General features: G+C 36.4%; 1 protein-coding gene across 1 annotated transcript; it reads right to left on the bottom strand.

The window, feature by feature from the left end:
• Window positions 1–4,553: 4,553 nt before the first annotated feature.
• On the bottom strand, window positions 4,554–14,723 carry LOC125651073 (crystal protein-like). The gene is made up of 5 exons (XM_048879668.2): window positions 14,560–14,723; window positions 8,905–9,025; window positions 8,034–8,223; window positions 7,548–7,678; window positions 4,554–5,540 (listed from the first exon to the last, which is right to left on the bottom strand). The coding sequence occupies exons 1-5, from the start codon at window positions 14,721–14,723 to the stop codon at window positions 4,554–4,556; spliced, it is 1,593 nt and encodes a 530-aa protein (XP_048735625.2).
• Between the last annotated feature and the right edge of the window lie 9,121 nt (window positions 14,724–23,844).

Raw genomic sequence — 23,844 nt, 5'->3', positions numbered from 1 at the left:
GCATCCATGAAGTACTGTAGGCATAACGATTGTTTTATATAAATGAGATACAGTCATTGGGTTGCGAAAATGGGATCCTATGTCAGATAGTGCAAATAAGGATTTTCTGCCCTTTTCGCAGGCTCTTCCTATTCTTTGAGAAAGTTGGAATTTGTGATGAATCACAATACCTAGGTGGTTATAGGATTCTTCACATGGAATCGATGATTGTCCCAGATGCCAAAGAAAGTTGTTATCCATTTTACTCCTCTTACCACGGAATTTCACCACGCACGATTTTGATGCATTGAAGGAAAATTGCCATTTATTCGAATATGTGTATGCAATATCTAACAAGTTTTGGAGGGCCATTGGGGATTATAAGACTCTCTTATGAGTATCCATGAAATATAAGGTGATTCCACCCGAGGGTTGCAAAAAAGATGTGAAACCCGAGGCTTTGCCGAGGGTTTTACCGCTTTTTTGCAACTCCGAGGGTGGAATCACCTTAATATTTCATGGCAACTCATAAGAGAGTATTTTTCTCTTATATTTCTAGAGTTTTCCGTTTACCTTGTGCCTAGCGACGCCATTTTGAGAATTTTCCAATTAATTAATTTTTCGTTGTACATGAAAAACAACACCAGAATCGAATTCTACGACCTTCATTTTGGCAACTACGTTGCCGACAAAAAATCGGCCGACAAGTGTATGTGAATTGTATTAGAGTTATTCCTCTTTGAATAAATCAATAATCAGGGTGATGCGTGACGTAACTCGACAGTCATCAGCGCGAAACATTTTGACAGACCTAATCAGAATATGAATCCACAACTGCACGGGTTTTTTTTCTTAGAGGAGCATTGATATTGATATTAATTGAGCAGTTATTTAATGACGAGTGTGTGAAGAGGAATTCCAAGTGGTTTTTGTTGGTGAATATGGGCATGGCTAGACTTTCGTTTTTTACGCGTGCAAGGACTCGAGTCTCATAGACATTGAAGGCACTTATTTCACCTGAGACACGGACAGTAGACGTTGACAGAGTGAATGTGGAGGTAGGCCTAGAAGTAATAGACCGTGTGGGCTGGGTTTCTGTGAACTGGCATAATGCACCGGATGACATAGGTGTATGAGGAATTTGTGACTGTTGTTGAGTGTGCAGTAATTGTTCAAGGAATGTGTATTTTTGTGTCCGGTCACATACACCTGGAGATTATCAGGGACATTACAATCTGTCATTTTTTGTACAAGAGCTTTGCAGACGCTTGTGTTCGTCAATCGAGGCGAGGTAAGTTGCAAGCTAGTTGTGTATTGATTATGACGTCACGGGATATGTAAGATAAACGTCACGTGATATGAAAGATAGAAATATCTTACATACCTTTCTTTCATAGAATATCTGTATCTTGCATACGTAGATATGAGAGAAAATCCAATGCAATATATATACTGATCAAAATTTGATAAGGATCACTAGGTTATATGTGTGTAATTTACCACTAACATAACAAAAGACATAAATTTGACTCAAAAACGTGTTTACTCAGGTTATGAATGAAAATTCATGAACGGCATGAACTTTTATCAATACGGAATGCTTAAAATCTGATAACAACACCAAAAGGCATTTCATTACAAAAAGTTAACAGCAAACCAGAGAAAAGATTACACAGTTTTTGGGGATAGTCCATCATTACACTTAGTCGATGAAGTGTCAATTCCGGTTATGGCCTCCCCTTGCATCAATGGCGGCTTGACAACGTCGAGCCATGCTGTCAATAAGCACCGGTTGTTCCACTCTTCCACGAGGGCGTTTCCGAGCTCTGCCAAAAGTTGTGGGTTGTGCTCTACGGCGTGAAAGGGCAACCTACAGCATGTTCCATACATGCGCAATCGGGTTCAAGTCCGGCGAGCGCGCTACGTAGGCTGGTTGCTGTCCAGAAGGGATGGCGTCGTGCCTGAAGAGCCACAAAATGGTCTTGGCGTTGGGTTGTCGACCTCTGACGACCACCCCCATGTCGGTGTGCTGCTGTACCAAAAGTTTGCTGTCGGTTCCAAGCCCTGTTTACAACGCTCTGGCTGACGTTTAGTGCATTTGCAACGTCACGTTGTGAATAGCCAGCGTCAAGCATTCCAATACATCTGCCCAGTTGTTCTGTCGTCAGGCGACGCCTTGCACGTTGAGGGGGCATTGTGTTGATAAACGTAGTGTAAACACTCAAGAGAGTTTGAAATTTTAGAAAGAATCAGACACCGATGCCTGAGTGAAAATCGTGCAATGGTAGCAAAAGCATAAACTGTGATGAGAAACGCATTTCCCATGACATGAAATGCACGTGCAAGTTTGTTGAAGACGTTTTTGATTTCACTTGGACACAATATTGCCAGTTATGCAGTTATTAATTTTTAAAACAGAAAAATATATATGATCCTTATCAAATTCTGAGTAGTATATATCATCTGCCAATGAGGAACAGCTGCTCGTAACATTAAGGACACCTATATTAGGACTACTTAGCTCTAATTCATCAACAAGATCGTTAATATAAACAAGATATAAAAATGTAGACAAAACACCACCTTGTCTTACACCTTGATCAACAGAGAACCATCTAGATTGGGTTTGATTTATAACAATAGAGCTAGATGTTCCTTTATGACAGTTATTAATTAGTTACCAGGTTTTACCTTTTATTCCAAGTTTGTAAAGCTTTAACATGAGGCCATCCGTCCAAACAGTATAAAAAGCCTTACTGCTATCCAAAAACTAACATAAACATTGTTGCCCTGTTCTATATTATGAAAAATTGTCTCTTGTAAATTAAACGACGCGGTTAAACAACCTAGATATTTTTGAAAACCTTGTTGTTGGGCATTTGGGAAATGTTTTGATACAAGGGATAGAATTACTTTCTCAAGTATTTTAAAAAAGCAGGGCAAAAGAGATATAGGCCTATAACTGGTGCATGCGGCTTTCGATTTGTCTCCACCTTTGTATAATGGAACTATTAAGCCGCGCTTCCAATCATGGGGAATATTACCGCAGGCTATGACTGCATTGAACATTTTCAGAAGACAGAGGGTAAGAATTTTAACTCCGTGAATTATATGTTCATTTGTTAGTGAATCATGGCCAGGTGCTTTCCGTAACTTTAGATTATTTATAATTGGTGTAAGTTCCTCCAATTCTATCTTACCACCCGGTAAGTCACTAACATCAACCTCACATTCTTTTATAATGTTGCTAATATTATTCTCAACTTCGTATTTAAAGTTAGAATCAAAATGTTCTTCTTCTAAAGGACTGTAAATGTTTTCAAAATGAGAAGCAAAGACTTCCGCTACACTATTTGGGTCAGTTTGAATCTGACCATTGTTGTCTTCTATTTCGGGATAAATTCTAGAGGTTTGGCTAATTTCCAAAATAGACGTATGCCACCTTCTGCCGCATTGTCGAGGTCACGGTAAACCTTACACATGTATTTTTCATGTTCTTCATTCAGAGCGTTACGAAACAGTCGCTTTGTTCATTTATAATTTCGATATGATGTAAAGTTCATACCGCGAGGACGTCCTTCAGATATCCATACAAGACGCTTAGAACGTTCAATTGTGTGAAGTTCTTTAACGACTTTTATCCATTCCGGACGAGTAAAAGGATTGAATGACGTAAATGGGAAAACGAACAGTGATCAATCTCATAGCTCCCACAAGCAATATAAAACAGAGTTGGGCAAATACGGACCCTTGGATATACCAGAGGTGGGATCAGGTGCCTAGAAGGAGCAATCACTCCCCACCGACCGGCCACACCCGCCGTGAGCCCTATATCTTGCTTAAATAAACGGAGTTATCCGTAGTCAAAATCAGTGTGCCAAGAATGGCCAAACAATCCGTATGAAACACGGCAGAGAGTATTTCACTCAATAATAGGTTGTATTGGCAAATTAGAACGTTATAACGACCATAGAATTTGCGAAATGCTGATTTTAAACGAAACCCCTGCACCATCAACTTTTTTGTCAGTAGCCTGCCTCGGATTAAAAACTGATCATACGCAGAATACGGGGTCAAAATTTCATGGGAATAAAGAGAGTTAAATTATTTTTAAAATCTTCTGATGAAGAACAGTATGAGTAATGTGGTTCATGTTAGCACAGTGACCTATAGGTCTTTTGTTACATAAGTTGATCCTCTATGAGCCGAAGGGAATAGCACGCATGACTGCAAATGCTGGATACAGAGACCACTGAACACAAGTATCCTTTCTTCATCCTTTCTACTAGGCTGATTAATGTAAATGTTTGAACATCTAATATGCTGTATTTCATTCATGACTGCAGAGGGCGATCACTTACATAAAAAAATTCCTTCCAGGAAATGTCATATTTGACAGAATATTGTACAGTATGTAGGAATTGGCCTTTTGCTATTATACATATTATTCTTTGTGGGTTGAAAAAATCAAATATACTAATAAAATAACTGGGTAAAACCTGTTTCTAAAGAGTAAATATTTTATTCACTAAAACAGAACAGATAGAACAAAAATCAGTATAAAATATATAATTTTATGTTCTAAAATAAGATTTATTAAACTTATCACAAGAAATACCCTTGTAATCCAGCGTTACATTGGACATTGGAACCTGGAAGTGCATTACAGCCATTGGAAATTTAGACGCCAGGCCGTAAGATGGCCATATGATAGTTGAATTATTTGTGATAGCTCCATTTGGATTTCCATATTTTGCCAAGTTTGTCCAATAATAGAGAAGGTCGTTTTCTAGACGAATTTCTTCTGGACTAAGAGGAAGCACTTTCTGGACGTTTTGAAACAGATATGGTATTTCACCCCCATGGCAGGCGTTGTCATGGCAATTCTCCATAAGACCTGTACCATTTAAAAATTTCATGCCATGGTCAAACACATACAGCCACACACTAGGATTTGATAAGGCAATGTCGAATGCGACCTGTCTTGTCGGACAAGTAAATAAGTAGTCGGTGGCAAGGTCTGACAACACTTTGCGAGAATCTTGTGCATTTCTCGGAGGATATCTGGAAAGCCATGTGAACGCTTCCTTTCGATTTAACATTAACAATATTCCAGAATAGGTCATCATATTCATAGGTGACTTAAATAATTTGTAAACGTACGTCAATCCTTCATTTGCGGTTGTGCCGATAATGAGTGATTTATTGGCAAAAAGCCCCCTCTCTATGGCGTAATGAGGATTTACCGGAACCTCATCCCCGTCATAGTGCGGTGACCACGGCAAAAATTGTTGAATAGCGTTGATATTTCCTCTGGCCGACGCCTGGGCATTCAAAATATCCATAGGTGACTTCCGGCGCATGCATCGGATATCATTCGGAGAACAATTAAGAATGCGACTGAATTCAACACCTTGAGACAGTGCTTGTTGAAATGTCTTGAGAGGAATGCTGAAAGTGCCACTTTGAATGATGGCTCTCTGGAACAAGTTGTCCACTTTCCTCGAAGTTAAGTGAATCCATGTTGACAACCCGCCAGCACTTTGTCCAAAAAGTGTAACCTTAAAGTAAACAGAACATTTTCAAAAATATTTAGAGAAAGATAAAGTCGCTGATTTAATGAATAATTGTAATATTTAGCTATTTTAGATATTTTGACGTCTTTAGCAATAATTTCTAATGGGTTGTACTATGGAAACCCTAACCATTTGACGTAGATTTACATACAAAAAATTAGTACTTTTCGAGTTGCATTCTTATGAATTTTCAAGTGACTACACAACAGAATACCAAAACAATATCATTTTCTATAACTCGTACACGTATTCGTTGTATTGATAAGAAAACGGAAACAGTTATGTGGACTTTGTGTTTTAAACTTTCGTGTCTAGGTAAAGAAATTTTATTGCATTATACTATAATACTAAACAATCATATGTAGATCAAAACTTTTAGTTCAGAGATAACGTTATAATAAATGTAATTTTTAAAACTTTCAAAAAAAAAGTGAAGATAAGGAACAGTGATCAATCTCATAACTCCATAAGCAATACAAAGTAGATAGTTGGACACACACGGACCCCTGGACACACCAGAGGTGGGATAAGGTGCCTAGGAGGAGTAAGCATCCCCTGTCGACCGGTCACACCCGCCGTGAGCCCTATATCCTGATCAGGTAAACGGAGTTATCCGTAGTCAAAATCAGTGTGCCAAGAACGGCCTAACAATCGGTATGAAACATGTCAGACAGCATTTGACCCAATGATAGGTTGTATTGACGAACTAGATCGTTAAAACGACCAATTTGAAAATTAGATTTTTTTTTGGTTCTAGTCAATTGAGAAGAAACAAGTTTGAGAATGTTAATATTATTTTTGGAATTATTTGAAAAACGATTCAAAATCATATAGATTTAGTATAGCCTATTTTTATCTAGTTATTCTTTTTTTTAATGGGAAGGTTTTGTATGTTTTCATTATAAAGTAACAGGATGAATAGTGGGGGTAAAGTCCCCGCGGATACTCCAGTTTGATCCTCACCTAGGGCCCCCTGGATTGGACATATCTATAGTACACAATGATATACATGTATTAATTGATTATGTTATATAGTACATGTTTAATTGGCAATATGGAAAACTATTGGCTATGATAATATTGTCAAATTTAGATATTTGATTTTAATGGTTTATAGAAAAGGAACCTTCATAGCTTAAGGTATTTTTATTCTACACACAAGTTCATCGTTTATCCTGCGCTACGGTACTAAAGGTCAAGATACCTCAAGTTGTGGGTTTCTAGACCATGTAAAGAAGCTATTATTGTTACATAATGTCATATTGCATATATAAATATTCATAATATACAGTGGATTCGAAAACCCTCTATCAATCCTCACATAGGGTACTATGGGCCCCTGGATTGAATACATTTATAATACAGTAATCATAAAATCATATCTATATTATTGTTATGACAGTAAAGATAAAGGTTTGATTGATGTGATATAATGAGACATATTTCTGACGTTTTATCAGATGAATGAGAATTCTTTTGGAATCATTTGAGAACATTCATGAGATTATTGAGATACATGTATATACTTGGAATATTGCTTTGTAACTTTTCCCTTTTGATTAATACTATTATTTCAATTATAAACAGATATTTGTTCTGAATGTTATTGTGTGGAAACATTGAGGAAAATCAAGCATTATTCTTAAATAAATCTCATTTACAAAATGGTGCATTTTTCAATGGGACCCATTACCACTCATTCTTACAATGAAGAATCGAACTAGATCGAATGATGACAAAAATTGTTCAATTACAAGCATAAAAAAATCCCATTTCATAAGGAAAAACATCATCTACTAGTTATACTAGTAGAACAAGCATTTATACTTGTAATTGCTTAGAAAAGTGTTCCAATATAATTCATTTTTTCCATGACTTGGAAATTGCATCAAATTTTTTGAAAATTGTGTTTAAACATGCAAGTGCAAGTATCACTATTGGATCATTATAAAAACAAGCGTAGCGCTTCTCAGTACTTTGATTTAATCTTACAGTGTTTGGGTTTCCACCAAATTTTTGGATGTTTTTATTCACCCACTCCAACGCCAATCGCTGATCCTTAATCCCATAATTCCCTGTCGCTAAATTTGGACCAGTTCCTGTGACAAGAAATCCCAGTGCCCCTGGAAGATGATTAAAGTACATGTATGTCATTACATGGATTGGGTAACTAAACTGATGTAAATAAAAATGCGCTAAGATATCAAAAATACATATGTATATTGTATATTTTCTACCATTTTATTCGTCAGCTATTATAGTTTATCAATTAAACCTTTTGTTTTACAAGTATCTTACTCGTTCGCAGATAGCATCGTGACAGTGGAGCGAACACTGTGTCTTTAAGCTTTGACTTTGACCTTCAATTTCATTAAAAAGTACACATTTGATCTTGATTTTTCAGCGCATGTGTGCGCGAGCGTACATTGCATGTAGCACTGCAAAACTTACTTAAACTAGTTTTTTTCCATATCTTACCAAGTCGATAATTTACGGTAACAACGATGACATCACCCCTGTTGGCTAATAACTCCGAGTTGTAGATGTCGGCACCAGCAGTGTAGGACTCAAACGCTCCTCCGTGGAGGAACACCATTACCGCTTTTCTACTACCAGAGGAAGTGTTGAGTGGGATATACACGTTTAGGTACAGGCAATCTTCGGACATCTTCAATGAATGAAAGGTAACTTGAAAGTCCTTTTATCATCCGCAATTTTTGTTTTTGATGAGTTAAATAATAGCATCATTTTATTCTATAATCTATTCCAGCAATGATATATTATGTATTTTTGAGAAATGTTTCACAGTATATGAATAATTATTCATTGTAATACTTTTGGCATGGTTTCCAAGTTTTCTAGTATTTCGTGCAATTGTTTGTTCTTTAAAAGAAATGAGTGCACATCCCATGTATCTATATCTGACGTGTTTCATATGCAATTGTGAGGCTTACGAATTACTCTGTTTACCAGATAAAGATATAGATCTCACGGCGGGTGTGACCGGTCTACATGTAACTTACTCCTCCTAGGCACTTGACCCCGCCTCTGGTACATCCTGGGGTCCGTGTGTGACCGGTCTACAGGTAACTTACTCCTCCTAGGCACCTGATCCCGCCTCTGGTACATCCTGGGGTCCTTGTTCCCAAACTCCTGATTCTGTATTCCGTATAGGAGTTATGAGATTGATCACTGTTATATTCACCTTTTCATCACGCTCCTATGGCGGTTTTATTGTACAACAATTTTGCTGTAATTGTTAACAGCTATTATTGATTTTCGTCTTGTGTGAAATATGTGTTTGTAAATACCAAAAAGTGTATACTGCATTATCCATGCCTAGATTTACCTGTGGTAAACACCACCCCAGCATCTGGTTCTTGCGACATGGTGCCTGTAAACACATTGGGCGAACCCGTCGAGCATCCAAGATAAAGCTCCAACGTAAAGGCTCCCGTGGATCCTCCCATCTAAAACACAGCCAGATTCTGTCATCACGTGGGTTTCACATAACCTAAGGGGACGGGGCCTAATTCGAGGAGGTGTAAAATTCTTCTGTGCTTGAAGATTTCCTTTAAAATTTATTGTGCAATTCACGGGGATGTCAATCAACTTTCTTGTATATTACTTTGTAATAAATCAAACAAAGTCTGTACCCCGTCATCATCCTGGGATCAATCATTATTCAACAAAAACATTTATACATATTACATGAGGATGTTTGTCTCTTAATTTGAGAAGACAATATTTAAAAAAAAAAAAATCAATGTAAAACCTTATTGCAGCCCCCCCCCCCTCCCTCCATATGATATTTGAACAGTATTTCATTATGATAATTCACAATAGGATCGGACAGCGCAGGCACTGCCTATATACACTGGTATTAAACTGATGATAGTAACGATCGTTACTATCATCCCAAGATGGCGGAAGGAAATTCCGGAAAGACCACGTTTACTTATTATATCTATTTGTACTGTTTATTTGCGAATGATATGTAAGTAAGAAATATCATACACTAGCAACAATTACGATCAGGTGTTATTTTATCTTTTATACGGCTCATATAAACAGAAAATTCGTCGTTGAAAAAACAGCGAGGATGATAGTAACGAAAATTCTTACGTTACTATCATCATTCATTTCCGTTACTATCATCCTTTGGAAGACTTTTAATTTCAAGAAATAAGTCATTCCATAGTTTTATAGTTGAAGAAATAAAGCTATTCATATATGAAGCAGATTTAGCTAATGGAACATTAAACTTAAGAGGGTCCTGATTTCTTATTTAGGGGGTAAGAATTCTGAGGTAGGAAACATGGTTGCAGTAAGTCTTGTAAATATTGGGCGAGTTAATCCATAAACTATATTTTCTATAAAATGATAAGAAGTTTGTATATCTTTCTTCTAGTTACTAGAGAATCCCACCCAAGTTCCTCATACAGTATTGTCTTAATGAATTTATTCTTAAACCGGTTCTTATTCTTGCAGGTGCAATTTGAACATCTTCCAGTAATTTGGCATCTCTTGAGCAGTTATCCCAAACAATATCTGAATATTCGAGTACAGGACGTACAAAAGCAAAGTAATTTTTTATCAATGAATCCCTTTTAACATTCTTAATATATTCAATCCACTGCATGTTTTTGCATGAATATAAGTACGAGTATGTGTTTTCTCCATTTACCATCCTATAATATTGGAAACTTATTCCTAAATGCATATGAGTTTCAACCTTTTCCATAACTGGTCCATCTCTGCCAAGTGAAACTGCAGGGTGATTTATATTTTTCCTGCTAAAATTTAGGTTTACAGTTTTTCTAGACCATCTATCAATTTTCCTAAGATCACTGGATAATAAATATGCAGATTTAACATCATCGTCATCATCATCAACTATTACATACTCGTATATAGATGTATCGTCAGCAAAAGGTCTCACATGATTTGTTAAATCGGCACTTATATCATTAATATATAATACGAATAAGAAGGGTCCTAATACTGATCTTTGAGGCACCCCTGAGTTGGTAGCTCTTGAGATCGATGTAAAACCATCTAACAATAGTTACCAACCCTCTCAATTAATTTTTCAGCTATACCATAATGTTTTGATTCGAAAGGAATGTCCTTGTGCCATACTCTGTCAAATGCTTTAGAGATATAACAGAAGACAAATTGAACATAATTACCTTTATTTACATTTGATTTGAGAGGAATAAAGAAAGTTTGAAAAGTTAATGCTGGGCAGACGGCGGACAAAATTCAAATTTTAAAAAAAGGAACTTATTTCAAAGTGCGATGAAATGGTCTGAATGCATATGAATTTGCGTTATAATACCCCTGAACCATTAGTTAGCAGACCGTAGCACTCTGATAACCATTATTTAGCAGACTAGTACTCTGATAACTATTCTTTAGCAGACTGTAGCACTGATAACTATTATTTAGCAGACTGTAGCACTCTGATAACCATTATTTAGCAGACTGTAGCATTCTCATAACTATTAATTATCAGACTACAGCGCTCTGATACCCATTATTTAGCAGACTGTAGCACTCTGATGCCCTTTAATTAGCAGACTGTAGCACTCTGATGCCCTTTAATTAGCAGACTGTAGCACTCTGATGCCCTTTAATTAGCAGACTGTAGCACTCTGATGTCCTTTAATTAGTAGACTGTAGCACTCTGATGCCCTTTAATTAGCAGACTGTAGCACTCTAATGCCCTTTAATTAGCAGACTGTAGCACTCTGATGTCCTTTAATTAGCAGACTGTTGCGCTCTGATGCCCTTTAATTAGCAGACTGTAGCACTCTGATGCCCTTTAATTAGCAGACTGTAGCACTCTGATGCCCTTTAATTAGCAGACTGTAGCACTCTGATGCCCTTTAATTAGCAGACTGTAGCATTCAAAATACTTTTGTTGTTGAAACTACTACGTTGCTTTATAATGAAATACTTGACTTCAAAATTCTTCCTAGTCTCCTATACGCATTTCTTTCTTGCCGTATTTCCCTAATGTTATATTTCAGAATTATTAAAAAACATTTCAATAAATATCTCTTGGATAAATTAAATTAAAAGTAACTTTTAATGCAGATATTTTATATATGTGTATATCCGTCAATGATTTCAATTTTTTTTATTTCGCATTTTGATAACATTTTTATATCATATATATTCTAGTTTAAATGCATATCCATTCTTTATATAAAAGGCATTAGAAGAGAACCAAATTGTTAAATTTTCGGTATACAAACGCAGTGAAGTGAAACTATCCTCGTTGTGGACGATTTGATTCCAATCATTCATTCTACGTTCCTCTATGGAAGCACATGTACGACGACAAAAAGCATGTCATACAAGAATTGTTGTCTTTCCTTGTCCAGAACGTCTTTGGGAAAAGGTTCTGTTGTTGATATGATATAGAGCTCAAAATGTGTAAACATTACATGCATCATGCTAGAACGTTGTTGTAATAGGTCTATTAAAAATTTACGTCTATGTCCACATATGAAAGGCATTGAAAAACAATCAATTTACATTTACTCAGCCTTAGGTGACAATCTAGAACAACTATTGGTGAGCTTTGTGTAAAGACTAAAACCAGATTCGGACTATTGGTTGTTGTTTGTTTTTTTTGGTTTTTGTTGGGGTTTTTTTTTTGTGAGGGGGTGGTGGTGGTGGTGCTGCTGCTGCTGCCTTGACTTCTGTGGTGGGTGTATGTTCCATGGTCATTTATAAAGATTGGAGGCATTATGAGACGCTTCCAAGCAGCATTATTTTCGTAATGTATACATATGTATATCGGTTATCATACAGTTATGTAGAATGAACCAATGAGATGTTCGAGTAAACATGGCCAAATAGTAAACTCAGTGGACAGTTGTGTGGATGACGCTCTCCGAGGCCTGGCCAGTGTCCACTCTTACAGGACCACAAGTTCATGGTCAGGGAAGAACATTAGTTTATATACCTGTACAGACGATATATACCTGTACAGTCGAGATATATTCATACGATATAAATATATATATATGATAGATCACACGAGACGCGAAGCATCGAATTTGATCAGATGATCCGCGCATGTCAACTCGACGTATCCAACTCTTCGGATCAAGTTACTGTAGTAATTATATACCTTCATGCATTTTAAATCCACATTTAAAAAATACTAAATGTAATCCAAATTATCAAAAATACAGACATACAGTGAAATTGTATTTTGTGTGTTAGCAGTTTCGTTTGTGACGCGGTCAATATTTTCCACAAAAACGTTGCATTGTGACGTCATTCTGACATTATCAGTTTCAGAGGATGCACTCTACGAAATTCACAGTATCAAAAAACAAAACATTGATGGGTATACATGTATAATAAATACATGTACAGACGATAAGCAGGAAGTCGGGTTCTATTAGTACAGTCTGTATTTCATTTTGACCTATCAATAACTTGACAATTTTAATCTTTGTACAGTAACAGTATACTTTTTTGTAATAAAAAATTCTGGAGATCTGAAAAAGCATCCGATTGTGGACAGCATGCAAAAGGGATAATAGACTTATGTTAATGTTAATTAGGCTCCTGTTTTATACACCTGTCTTATAATCTTCTATAGACTTTTCAAATGAGGTAATGGTGTTCTAAAATGCTGAGAATCCATGACAACATTTGAGACAAATATTCTGAAACACTCTGTACAATTTGTACCAAACTTTGGACGGGAACCCGGGTTAGAATAGCCCTCACTGCCCCTTGCTTGTCGTAAGAGGCGACTAAATGGGGTGGTCCTTCGGATGAGACCGTAAATAAAGTCCTTCACCGGCAATGGGGACGTTCAACAATATTCAATCATTCTGATGGGCATGTCGTATATTACAGGTTGACACGACTAGTCTTTTGACAGATAAGATCCATGGTTCATAAAATATTCCATATCCTGCATTTACCATAATTATTAGGTTGAGCTTGTCCACGGGTCACCTTGTCCCTAGATCGATTGATTGAATATTGTTGAAAGTCCTACTCGAGAATTTTTCACTCATATGGAAACGTCACCATTGACGGTGAAGGATTGTAAAATTCAGGCCTATGCTTCGCGCTTATGGCCTTTGAGCAAGAAAAAAGATCGTGCCACACCTGTTGTGAAATGGGGCCTCGGTTTTTGCTGTCTCATCCGAAGGGCCGCCCTATTTAGTCGCCTCTTACGACAAGCAAAGGGTACCGAGGACCTATTTTAACTCGGATCCCCATGGCCTATGTACATTTCCTTTCGAATCTCTGTAATCCATATCAAAAGATCTTTGTACATTCACTTAAATTTAAGAATAGTGCATGATTTTCATGCATAGCCGTTTTCCCGTCACAAAGCACAATCCCCATATGCTTCCCCATTTAAACGTTTTGCTATCTAGAGAGGTGACACACGCCGGGAATATGGATACTGAGAAGCGGGTCAAAGACTTAACCGTCATTTTGATATTAGTACATAATATTCACTCTCACCGATCATATGCGGTATTCACAACAAAATTGAATTGAACAATCATCGTAGCCATAATTGTGCTTTGTTCTAACCAAAGTTGTAATGTTGTAAGTGGATATTAAATGTACACGACCGTTTTATTATCGAAGGTTTCTGAGAAATCAAAACGTTTTTAACTTTACTCGTCTATATTGGTGGAGTTATACAATCGGATCTCACTTTCCTTCAGTAGATAAGTAAAGTTAAAAATTCGTTGGTTTCTTAGAAACTTCCGATATCAAAACGATCGCATACATTTAATATCCACAACTGCGTTACAACAAAACATGATTATAGCTGGGATGATTTTTCAATTCATTTATGTTTTTTTGTTACGATCGCTGATAGTAAATACCATGTACTTAACCCAACAACGGCGTTTTAAATTATTTATCCGGTTCTTAGTGACCGACCCGGTTCTTAGTATCCGAATACCCAGCGTGTAACTTATCTTGGTAACCTGTAACATACCGGGCTGGAGGGTGAGCATATGGTACGCCTAGAAACACGATAGCATTTTGGGTTATCTTTCCTTGGATCCAACCGTGTGTAGTTTCTACAAAAACACATCCCACTCTTTCATATTCTAGACACAATATAGTTACTAAGATAAGTCCCAGAAATGTGCCTCCCATGTCCTTCTTTTGCACAAATTAGATAAGATAGTTGTACAGACATAACTCTAAACGCATTGTCCTAAAACATAAACGATTGACGTGCACCTGCCTGGAGGCAATTACGTCACATTTTACTATTGGACCATTGTTTTTCGATCACTTATAGTACATATTTGTACATGTAGGTGTCCTCATTGTGGTTAATTCACAAATTTACGTTAGTACAATGGAATGTTGTTCCTTTTAATCACAGTTTGATTACATTTATCCATCATCATTAGTGCGATATCCTGTGTCATATTTCTTCTTTCTGTTCAGTGACACATACATATGTCAGCAATCTCCAGAATCGTGGCTATCATAGGAACGTCCATAAGAAAGGTCGTATTCTAATGCAATAGAGTAAAGTGACCCCCGGTCATTATTCGACGTAGAATAATGACCCCCTTTGCCCGTAGAAAAAATGTATTTTTCAAAAAATCAGTCCATTTCACATTTAGAAAAATGACCCCCATAGAATAATGACCCCTTGTAAATTTTATGAAGGATTATTTCTCTAGCAATGCCTAAGGGAGGCAGTCCAACATTGTCATATTATAAGTAAATCTATCATTCATATGAAACGTAACCAGATTAAAACATATTAGGAATTGTAATTTTGTTTCAAAAATAAGGATTTACTTGTTTTAACAAAATAGTGACTCGTACCAAATAAGTGTCTAGTCACAGCGATTTATATTCGTTATTACGAGTAAATACATGCATAGTTATATCGAGATACATGCAATCGTCTTGCCATAAAGGCGTGGAAGGGGGTCCTATAGTAACATCTGTAAACATGCATTAGTTTATTCTACACTAAGGACCATAACATGCAAACAGAGTGCGTAATTGATTTGATATACGCAGAGTAGCTACTACCATATTGCATAATTGTGAAATCCTTGTCCCAATGTGTTATCAAGGTTAGAATGTTATGCTAACCCATTCAGAATTGCATATAGTCAATGTAGCTATAAATATTTTACAAAGAATATGGAGTATGATATCAAATGTCAGACTTTGCAGACAAATACTCGTTAAGACTTTGCTTAAGAATGCAGACAAATACTCGACTTTGCTTGTATGCCATTTCCTACTGACTTCATTAATCAAGTTTCATGTATTTTCATGTCTCCCGAAGAAAAGTTTGAAGAATTCAAGATTCATGGCCTCTGGAGGGTCTTCCGACTGTAATGACTCGAGATTGTTAAATTTGTGGGTACTGACTAACAGATTGTAAAAAAAAACCTTACTTAAGGGGGGGGGGGGGGCACAACCATACTTCTTTCCCCTTTGAAAAGTGTGGGGACATGTGCCCCGGCTGTACCTTCCCCTACTCCCCTGTACTGTGTACGACATACTGCACTTTTGAACATTGCAATGGGGGGGGGGGGGTCTCCCCTTCTGATATAAATGAGATATAACTATTTTTACCGTGAAAACATTTTTCTTTTAACTAACAATTTTATGACGGTTTAAAACGTAACTCGGTTAAAAAAAAGTAGTACGGAGAGAATAGGTTATGTACATGCAAGAAATAATGCTTTGAGTGCTGAGAACCTGCATATTAGAATTGAGTATTTTTTTTAACTGTGGTATATTCTCATCTGATCAATTTTATGTTAATTTTGTGTTAAAAAAGTGAGGGGGCACAAACCCACTTGTGCCCCTGTTATAGAGCCAGACTTCCCCCCATAGTGAGACTTCCCCCCGGAAGTCTGGCTCTAGAGTGAGCCTTCCCCCAGGGGGAAGGCTTACTCTATAGAGCAAGACTTCCCCCCAGAGCCAGCCTTCTCCCCGCGGAAGTCTGGCTTTAGAGTGAGCCTTTCCCCCTTGCGGAAGTCTGGCTCTAGAGTGAGCCCCCCCCCCCCCCCCCAGCAGACGTGCTATAGAATAAACCTTACCCCCAGGGGGAAGAGGGGAAGACTCACTCTAGAGCCATAACACCCTCTTGAAGTCTCGCTCTAGAGGGACACCCCCGCTTTCATCCCCTCCTATGCAAACTATGAAATAAATTTTAGTTTATCGGGCAGAGAATTACTTACCTATCTACCTACCTACCTACCTACTTTTAAAAAAAATGTTTTATTTTTGTATTTTCAACACATTTATACCTACAAACATTCAAACTGTAATCTACACTCGCTCATTCACACTTGCAATTACTCATACATATATACACATACAAAGATAAAGGTAATTATTTTATTTTTCATATAAATGTACATGTATTATGCTTTTCAACAAACTACTTGTCTATTATATTATCAAACAATGCCCATTTACCAAGTATTTTGGATTTGCTATGAAATACATTTTGACAATATTTTTTCTAAATTTCTATAGTATTTAAACAAATTAATTGCATCTGACAATTTGGGTTTTGAGTCCCGTGATCTGGAGTAATAAATGTGCTTATTTGCTAACAAAAGAAAATTTTCCAAACAACTTCCATCAATATTGCCTAGTAACACACTTCTTTTTGTGATTTTATAACCTTTGTCAAATGCATTGTACAATTTCACAAAATCTCTCCAGAAGGCAGATTCTGTACATACACCCAGTCATAAAAAATATGAGTGACTGTTTCTCTTTCACTTTTGCAAAATGAACACAAGTCATTATCTACAAGTTTAAGTTTGCAAAGGAAATAGTTTGTAGCTACATGTATATAACACATAAGAATACGATATTGAAAATAAATTAATTTTGTTTCTTTTGTGCATAAAGATGCATTCATATAATGAAATTTCCAACATTTTTCTGAAATAGTTTCAATGAGATAAGCTTCCCACTTCTCTCTTTTGAGTTGTGGGGCTATGAACTCCTTTTCCTTCAAAACTTGATATAAAAATTTAACATAAGAACTAGAGTTCATTTTCTGTACGATACACTGATTTGGACTCAACAATTCATGCATTGTTTTTAAAATCAGCAATTTGTTTTTTAATTTCAATCCCAAGGTGTAATAACTTGCATTCCCAAAGAAGAAAAAGATAGACGCTATATAAAAAAAATTGGCGACCAATATCATTATTAATGTTGATTACAAACTTGGTTTTAGTGCCATAGCAAATCGTTTAAAGAAAGTACTAACAAGTATCATAGGTGTTTTATAAAGGGACGGTTTATTGGTGAAAACACTCGTTTTTGTATGATTTGATTGACTACTAAAAAAGGAAAATCAGCCAGGATTGTTATTATTATTAGATTTTGAAAAAGTGTTTGATTCATTGGAATGGGATTTTATTGTAAAGGCACTCAGGTCCTTCAATTTTGGGAAATCTATTGTAAAATGGTTTCTTACTCTATACACCTCTAGTACCAGTTGTATAATTAACAATGGAAACTTATATAAATTCTTCAGTCTTGAACGAGGCTGTAGACAAGAGATCCATTGGCACCATATATCTTTATTATTACAGTAGAATTGTTGGCAAAAGCACTTAAAGAAAATCGAAATATTAAGGGTTTAACTGTGGCTGGAAAAGAAATTAAATTAGGCCAGTATGCGGACGACTCTTTTTTAAGGTTAGATGGCAGTGAAAAATCACTTAGAGAATCTATGAGAGTTATTGATATGTTTAGAATGATTTCTTGACTACGTTTAAATATTTCAAAATCACAAGCAATTTGGTTGGGGAGCAAATCAGGTTCGGCGGAAACTTTGTGTAATGGTCTGAAAATAAAATGGGGAAATAGCAATTTTAAGCTCCTCAAAATAGTGTTTACAAAACATCTGGAAGGCATGACTTTATGTAATTATCAATCTAAAATCAATGCCATTAAAAATTGCTATGTTTGTGGACTTAACGGGATTTAACTCCAATAGGTAAAATCACAATTATCAAAACTTTAACACTCCCAAAACGCATACACTTATTTTCAGCATTGCCTGACCCACCTAAACAAGTACTGGAAGAGTTGAATAAAATATCTTTTTAATTGATTTGGGGATACAAGGTAGAAAAGTTGAAAAGAAATACAATTGTGGGTAATTATGATGAAGGGGAACTAAATATGGTACATTTGGCATCTTATATATCTTATATTAAGCTGAAATGGGTCAAAAGGTACCTTGCTGATGTTTATTCTTATCTAGCATATTTATGGTATCTTGTGTTTTCATGTTTTATATGTACAATGAGGATAGGTACAGCTTTTAATGTTTTATTTATTTCCTATGTATTATGTGTATAACATTCTGTTGTAAGGTATATATGCATTGTAAAGCACCTTTGAGCGTACATAGTGTATGAAAAGGGTGCTATATAAATATGGTATAATTATTTTATTTATTTGTTGCTGATAATGAGGGTATATGGCAACATATGTTGCTTAGTATTTTAAATCTTAGAAATGTGGATTTCATTTTTCACCTATCCAAAGAAAAACTTAATGAATTTGTAAATCATATTGACAATGTGTTTTGGAAAGATGTGTTTAAAGCTCTATCAAGAGTTTAAAAAGTTCTCTTTCTGTTACAGATTATTTGAATTTAGATATAAGAAACTTTGTTGATGTTAAATAATGGAATTTTAATACAAATTGGGTTGACAGAGGCATTAAGACCTTGAATGACTTAGTTTTGCAGAATGAAACATTCAAATACTTTACTGATGTAAAAGATATGGTTGGTACAAAGAACTTTTTGAGCTATTATTGTCTTATTTCAAAAGTACCCTACCTACCAACTTACCTACCTCTCTACCTGAAGTTGTACACGTTTAAAAGCATAACCGATATTTGTACGCAGATGAGAAGAAACATAAATTCGAAATTTCCTCATTTCATTTTTCAAACTTCTAAAACTAACCATGGCATAGATATTGTGTGGGTCAAAGTTCAAGGTCTATGGGTAAAACAAAATGGCTTATCTATTCCAATGTGTTTTATTCACCGTTGTCTTCTCTTGAGTTTGATGAACGGCTTTAGCAAAATAATTTAATACCCTGCTGATAAAGGTCCTGGTATCTGAACAATCTCTATAAAGTGATAGTAGTTTACCAGGAATAAATGGAGGGGGAAGTCCTGCTATGGGGGGAAGTCTGACTCTACAACTAGTGATAGAGTAGGTCTTCCCATGGGGAAGTCTGGCTCTAGAGGGAGACTTCCGGGGGTTCTTCTGCTCTAGAGTGAGCCTTCCCCCAGGGGGAAGGCTCACTCTAGAGCCAGGCTTCCGGGGGAAGGCTCACTCTAGAGCCAGGCTTCTGGGAGGGAAGTCTCATTATGGGGGAAGGCTCACTCTACAACACCCCCCCCCCAATCTTCCAAAAAAATTGAGCGTCCCCTTGTCCTACGTACACCCCTGATAGGCACAAATTATCCAGTGAAAATGCTATAGTCTACCCAAAGTTATCGTTCGTATACTCACTAATACCTCTATCAACACTTACTCATTTTTCAAAATTCTTGAAAAACGATAATGATGCGTAAATGAAATAAGCTATTGACTTCAGTTGCAAAAAATGTATGTCAATTCATCAGTTTTAAGAAGATTTCACACCTCTCTGTGACACAAGAAGTATTGCATTTAGACGCAGCTCTTTTTTATGTGTGTGTTTGATTACACAAGATCTATACATGTAAATAGATACATTGGTAGATTCAGAGGGAGGTGTGGAGGTTTCATAGGTTGTACCTCTGCCTATCGTTACAAAATGCTGCTTAATGAGGTAAAAATAACACATTTTGAGAATGGAACTCCCCTTTTGAAAACTGAAATTTATGGTAGAACCCCATTTTGAAAATTCCCTGTATCCGTCCCTGAAATATGCGGGTTTCCCCCCGTTGTAATTGGTCATAGAACCTACAGTGGGTTTTCCTCAAATTTAATGAACTAGTTCTTACTTTTATTTTATTAACCGTGAAAAAAAATTTACACATGGAATAAATTTGATAAGAGGAGCAGCAGGAACGATAACTCTGGGTAAATAATGACCTGAAAACCCGTATCAACTCCTTCAAAATAAATCAATCTGCTAAGAAAGGGAGGGGGTCATTTTTCTACGGGGGGTCATTATTTTTCAGGTATGACACGCAAAATAATGATCCCTGGGTCTTCTTTCTACAAAATTATCCAATTTTTCTACGGCTAGGGGGTCATTTTTCGACGCCAAAAAATGACCCCCGGTCATTATTCTATGGGAGTCAAAATTTGCCTCTACACCGGCATGCTTTATGGAGCCTGTTGTTGTTGTTGGTATATATTCATAAAATTCGTTATATGTTATGTATTTGCTCTTCATTTATTATCAACACGAATAATTTATAGAAATTAAAAAATATAGTTTTTCTAAAGGTAAAATAAGCTCTTAATTCATGAAAATTCTACAAAAGTCCTTAACACTCGTGTGGCAGGGATGGAGACCTGACCAGACTATTGAAAGCCGCATTGCCGTGAGTTTAGCTATTTCAATAATTATTATTTAAAGGCACTGGGATGATATATTATTTAAAATATTTAGCTAAAATGTTTGTAGGGATATTAGTCCACATCTAGACGTTATTGTGCAAGTATGAAAATTAACCGGGATTCGAATTGACCTGCTACCTAACATGGCTACGTCAACAACCGAAATCATTTGAAGCTGGGAGTTTTCGGGTCGTATGGGGCTTTAATGAATATTTGAAGGTACGTTTGGACGTAAGTATTGTAGGAAAATATGTTAAGAATTTTTTTTTATATTAAAGAGGGTGTTGCACCGAAGCGGGAATTTTCCCTAACCGTAGCTCCGTGTCAGCAATCGTGACGTAGAACTGACCTTCATTCATATTTATACTCATTGCGTATTTGCCATTTAATAATTGTTGAATAAAATGTTTCTTCAACCGCGAATTTAGTCTTGAATCAGCCTTATGGAAATTTCCAGAACGAAGAAAGACAACGTCACACTAATCGCACATTCTCGGGCCTTTTCGGCAAGCCGAGAAGATACGATTGGTTTACAATATGATCAGCATAAAATTGTGTAGGTGTTCAGTTATACTTATAATAGTGTTTACTAGGCCCATATTTATCATTTTATGAAGATTTATAATTATTTTACTTATAGTATATATCTCATTGAACGAAGTATAAAACCCCCTTCCGAGACAAACGATCTGACACAAAGATGAATTTTTAAATACGATATCCATCTTATATTTTCGATGTTCTTATTTTTTCCCGTGATTATAGAATTCACTGATACAACTTTTTTGTAATACTTTATTCACAGTTACTGATATGTACAAACATGGATAAAAACAAAAAAAAATTATTCTCGTTGAACATGTTTTGGGATGATACAGATCTTGAAAGTAAGTAATAAGTCAAAAACTGTCCTATATGTCAGATATTGAATCACCCGGGACTTTCCTTGGAAGATTACTCCTTATATCTTAAACATTTTACCGAAATTAGGTTATACACTACCTGAAAATGTCCTAGAAATCAGGCCACCGTAAACAATATAGCAGATTTTCCGTTTGTCATTCACATAGTGTATTACGTTTTCGATTATTGCATTTGATTGATTGATTGTATCTTGCTTAATCATCATGGTGATCAAAAGATCCTAGAGCTTACGATTTGGTCTGTATCCTGTCTACGTTTTCCTATTAACTACGACCTTCACCTTTGACCTTGAACAAAATAGGAATCTTGCTCTCATTGTCGTAGTCAGATGTACCAAGTTGTTAGATCCTGGTGCTTACAACTCATTTTGTATTTTGCCTACGAAGTCCGAATAGACGGACGGGCGACGCCATACCATAATATGTCCCATCTAAAAATCATCCTGCCTGACACAAGGCTGAAAGTCTAGTGAAATATAAAGATAACATTCTCTCATTAACACGCTGTATACATAGTGAATCGCACATTACAGAATACATAACCAAGTTAACCAAGATCTTACATAACTAGAGATTGTTTTTTGAAAAACAAATGTCTCCACAGCTCCCCAAATTGGAAGTGCTCCAAATGAAATCTCCTCCTCTTAATGTACTCTATGGTATAGAGAAGAAAACGTATAGACATTATGAACCGATAAGCCACATAGGAGGAGTGTTCACAAACTATTTAAAACCCTCCACTCCGCAGATCCACTATAATTTTAAGGATAAGAATTGGATCCTCCTGTCCCTACAATATGCACATCTGCAAATGGCATTGACGCATTGTACAAAATTTCAAGTCTATCGGATAAGACATATAGGAAGAGAATCGTTCACGAGATATTTTAAATCCTCCACCCCTCTTAGATCCAACAAGTACTCTGCAGCTGGAATAAAAAATATGCTGGAGTTCCTCATTCACAATATTCTCGTGGTCTTTGGTGATCAGGTCTTCCAACAGTCTGCTGGAATCCCCATGGGCACAAATTGTGTTCCTTTGTTAGTTGACCTGTTTTTATATTCATATGAAGCAGAATTTATTCAAAAACGTCTACGTGAGAAGAAACAAATCTCTTGCTCTGGCCTTCAATTCGACATTTAGATACATCGACGATGTATTACCTATTTAAAATGATAATTTTCATTCATATGCCGATTCAATGTATCCCAGTCAACTCGAAATAAAGGACACCACAGACTCGTCCACTGCTACTTCATACTTGGATATTTTATTGAAAGTAGACTTTAACGGCAAACTGACAACTCAACTGTATGACAAACGGAATGATTCCAACTTCTCCATCGTCAACTTTCCATATTTATGTAGCAAACTTCCATTATCACCTGCATATGGGTGTTTAATTCTCTCAACTGATTCGATACGCAAGAGCTTGTTCTGCGTATGGTCAGTTTTTAAATCGTAACAGGCTACTGACAAATATGACTATGGTGCAGAGGTTCCAACAGTCTCGCTTAAAATCAGCATTTCGCAAATTCTATGGTCGTTATAACGATCTAGTTTGCCAATACAACCTACCATTGGGTCAAAAGCTGTCTGACGTGTTTCATACCGATTGTTAGGCCGTTCTTGACACACTGATTTTGATTACGGATACCTCCGTTTACCTGATCAAGATATATGGCCCAAGGCGGGTGTGACCGATCGACAGGGGATGATTACTCCTCCTAGACACCTGATCCCACCTCTGGTATATCC

This window comes from Ostrea edulis, chromosome 5 (genome assembly GCF_947568905.1).
Source record: "Ostrea edulis chromosome 5, xbOstEdul1.1, whole genome shotgun sequence".
Lineage (NCBI taxonomy): Eukaryota > Metazoa > Mollusca > Bivalvia > Ostreida > Ostreidae > Ostrea > Ostrea edulis.
Note: the sequence above shows the minus strand (reverse complement) of the source record. Positions and strands in the feature narration are given on the sequence as shown.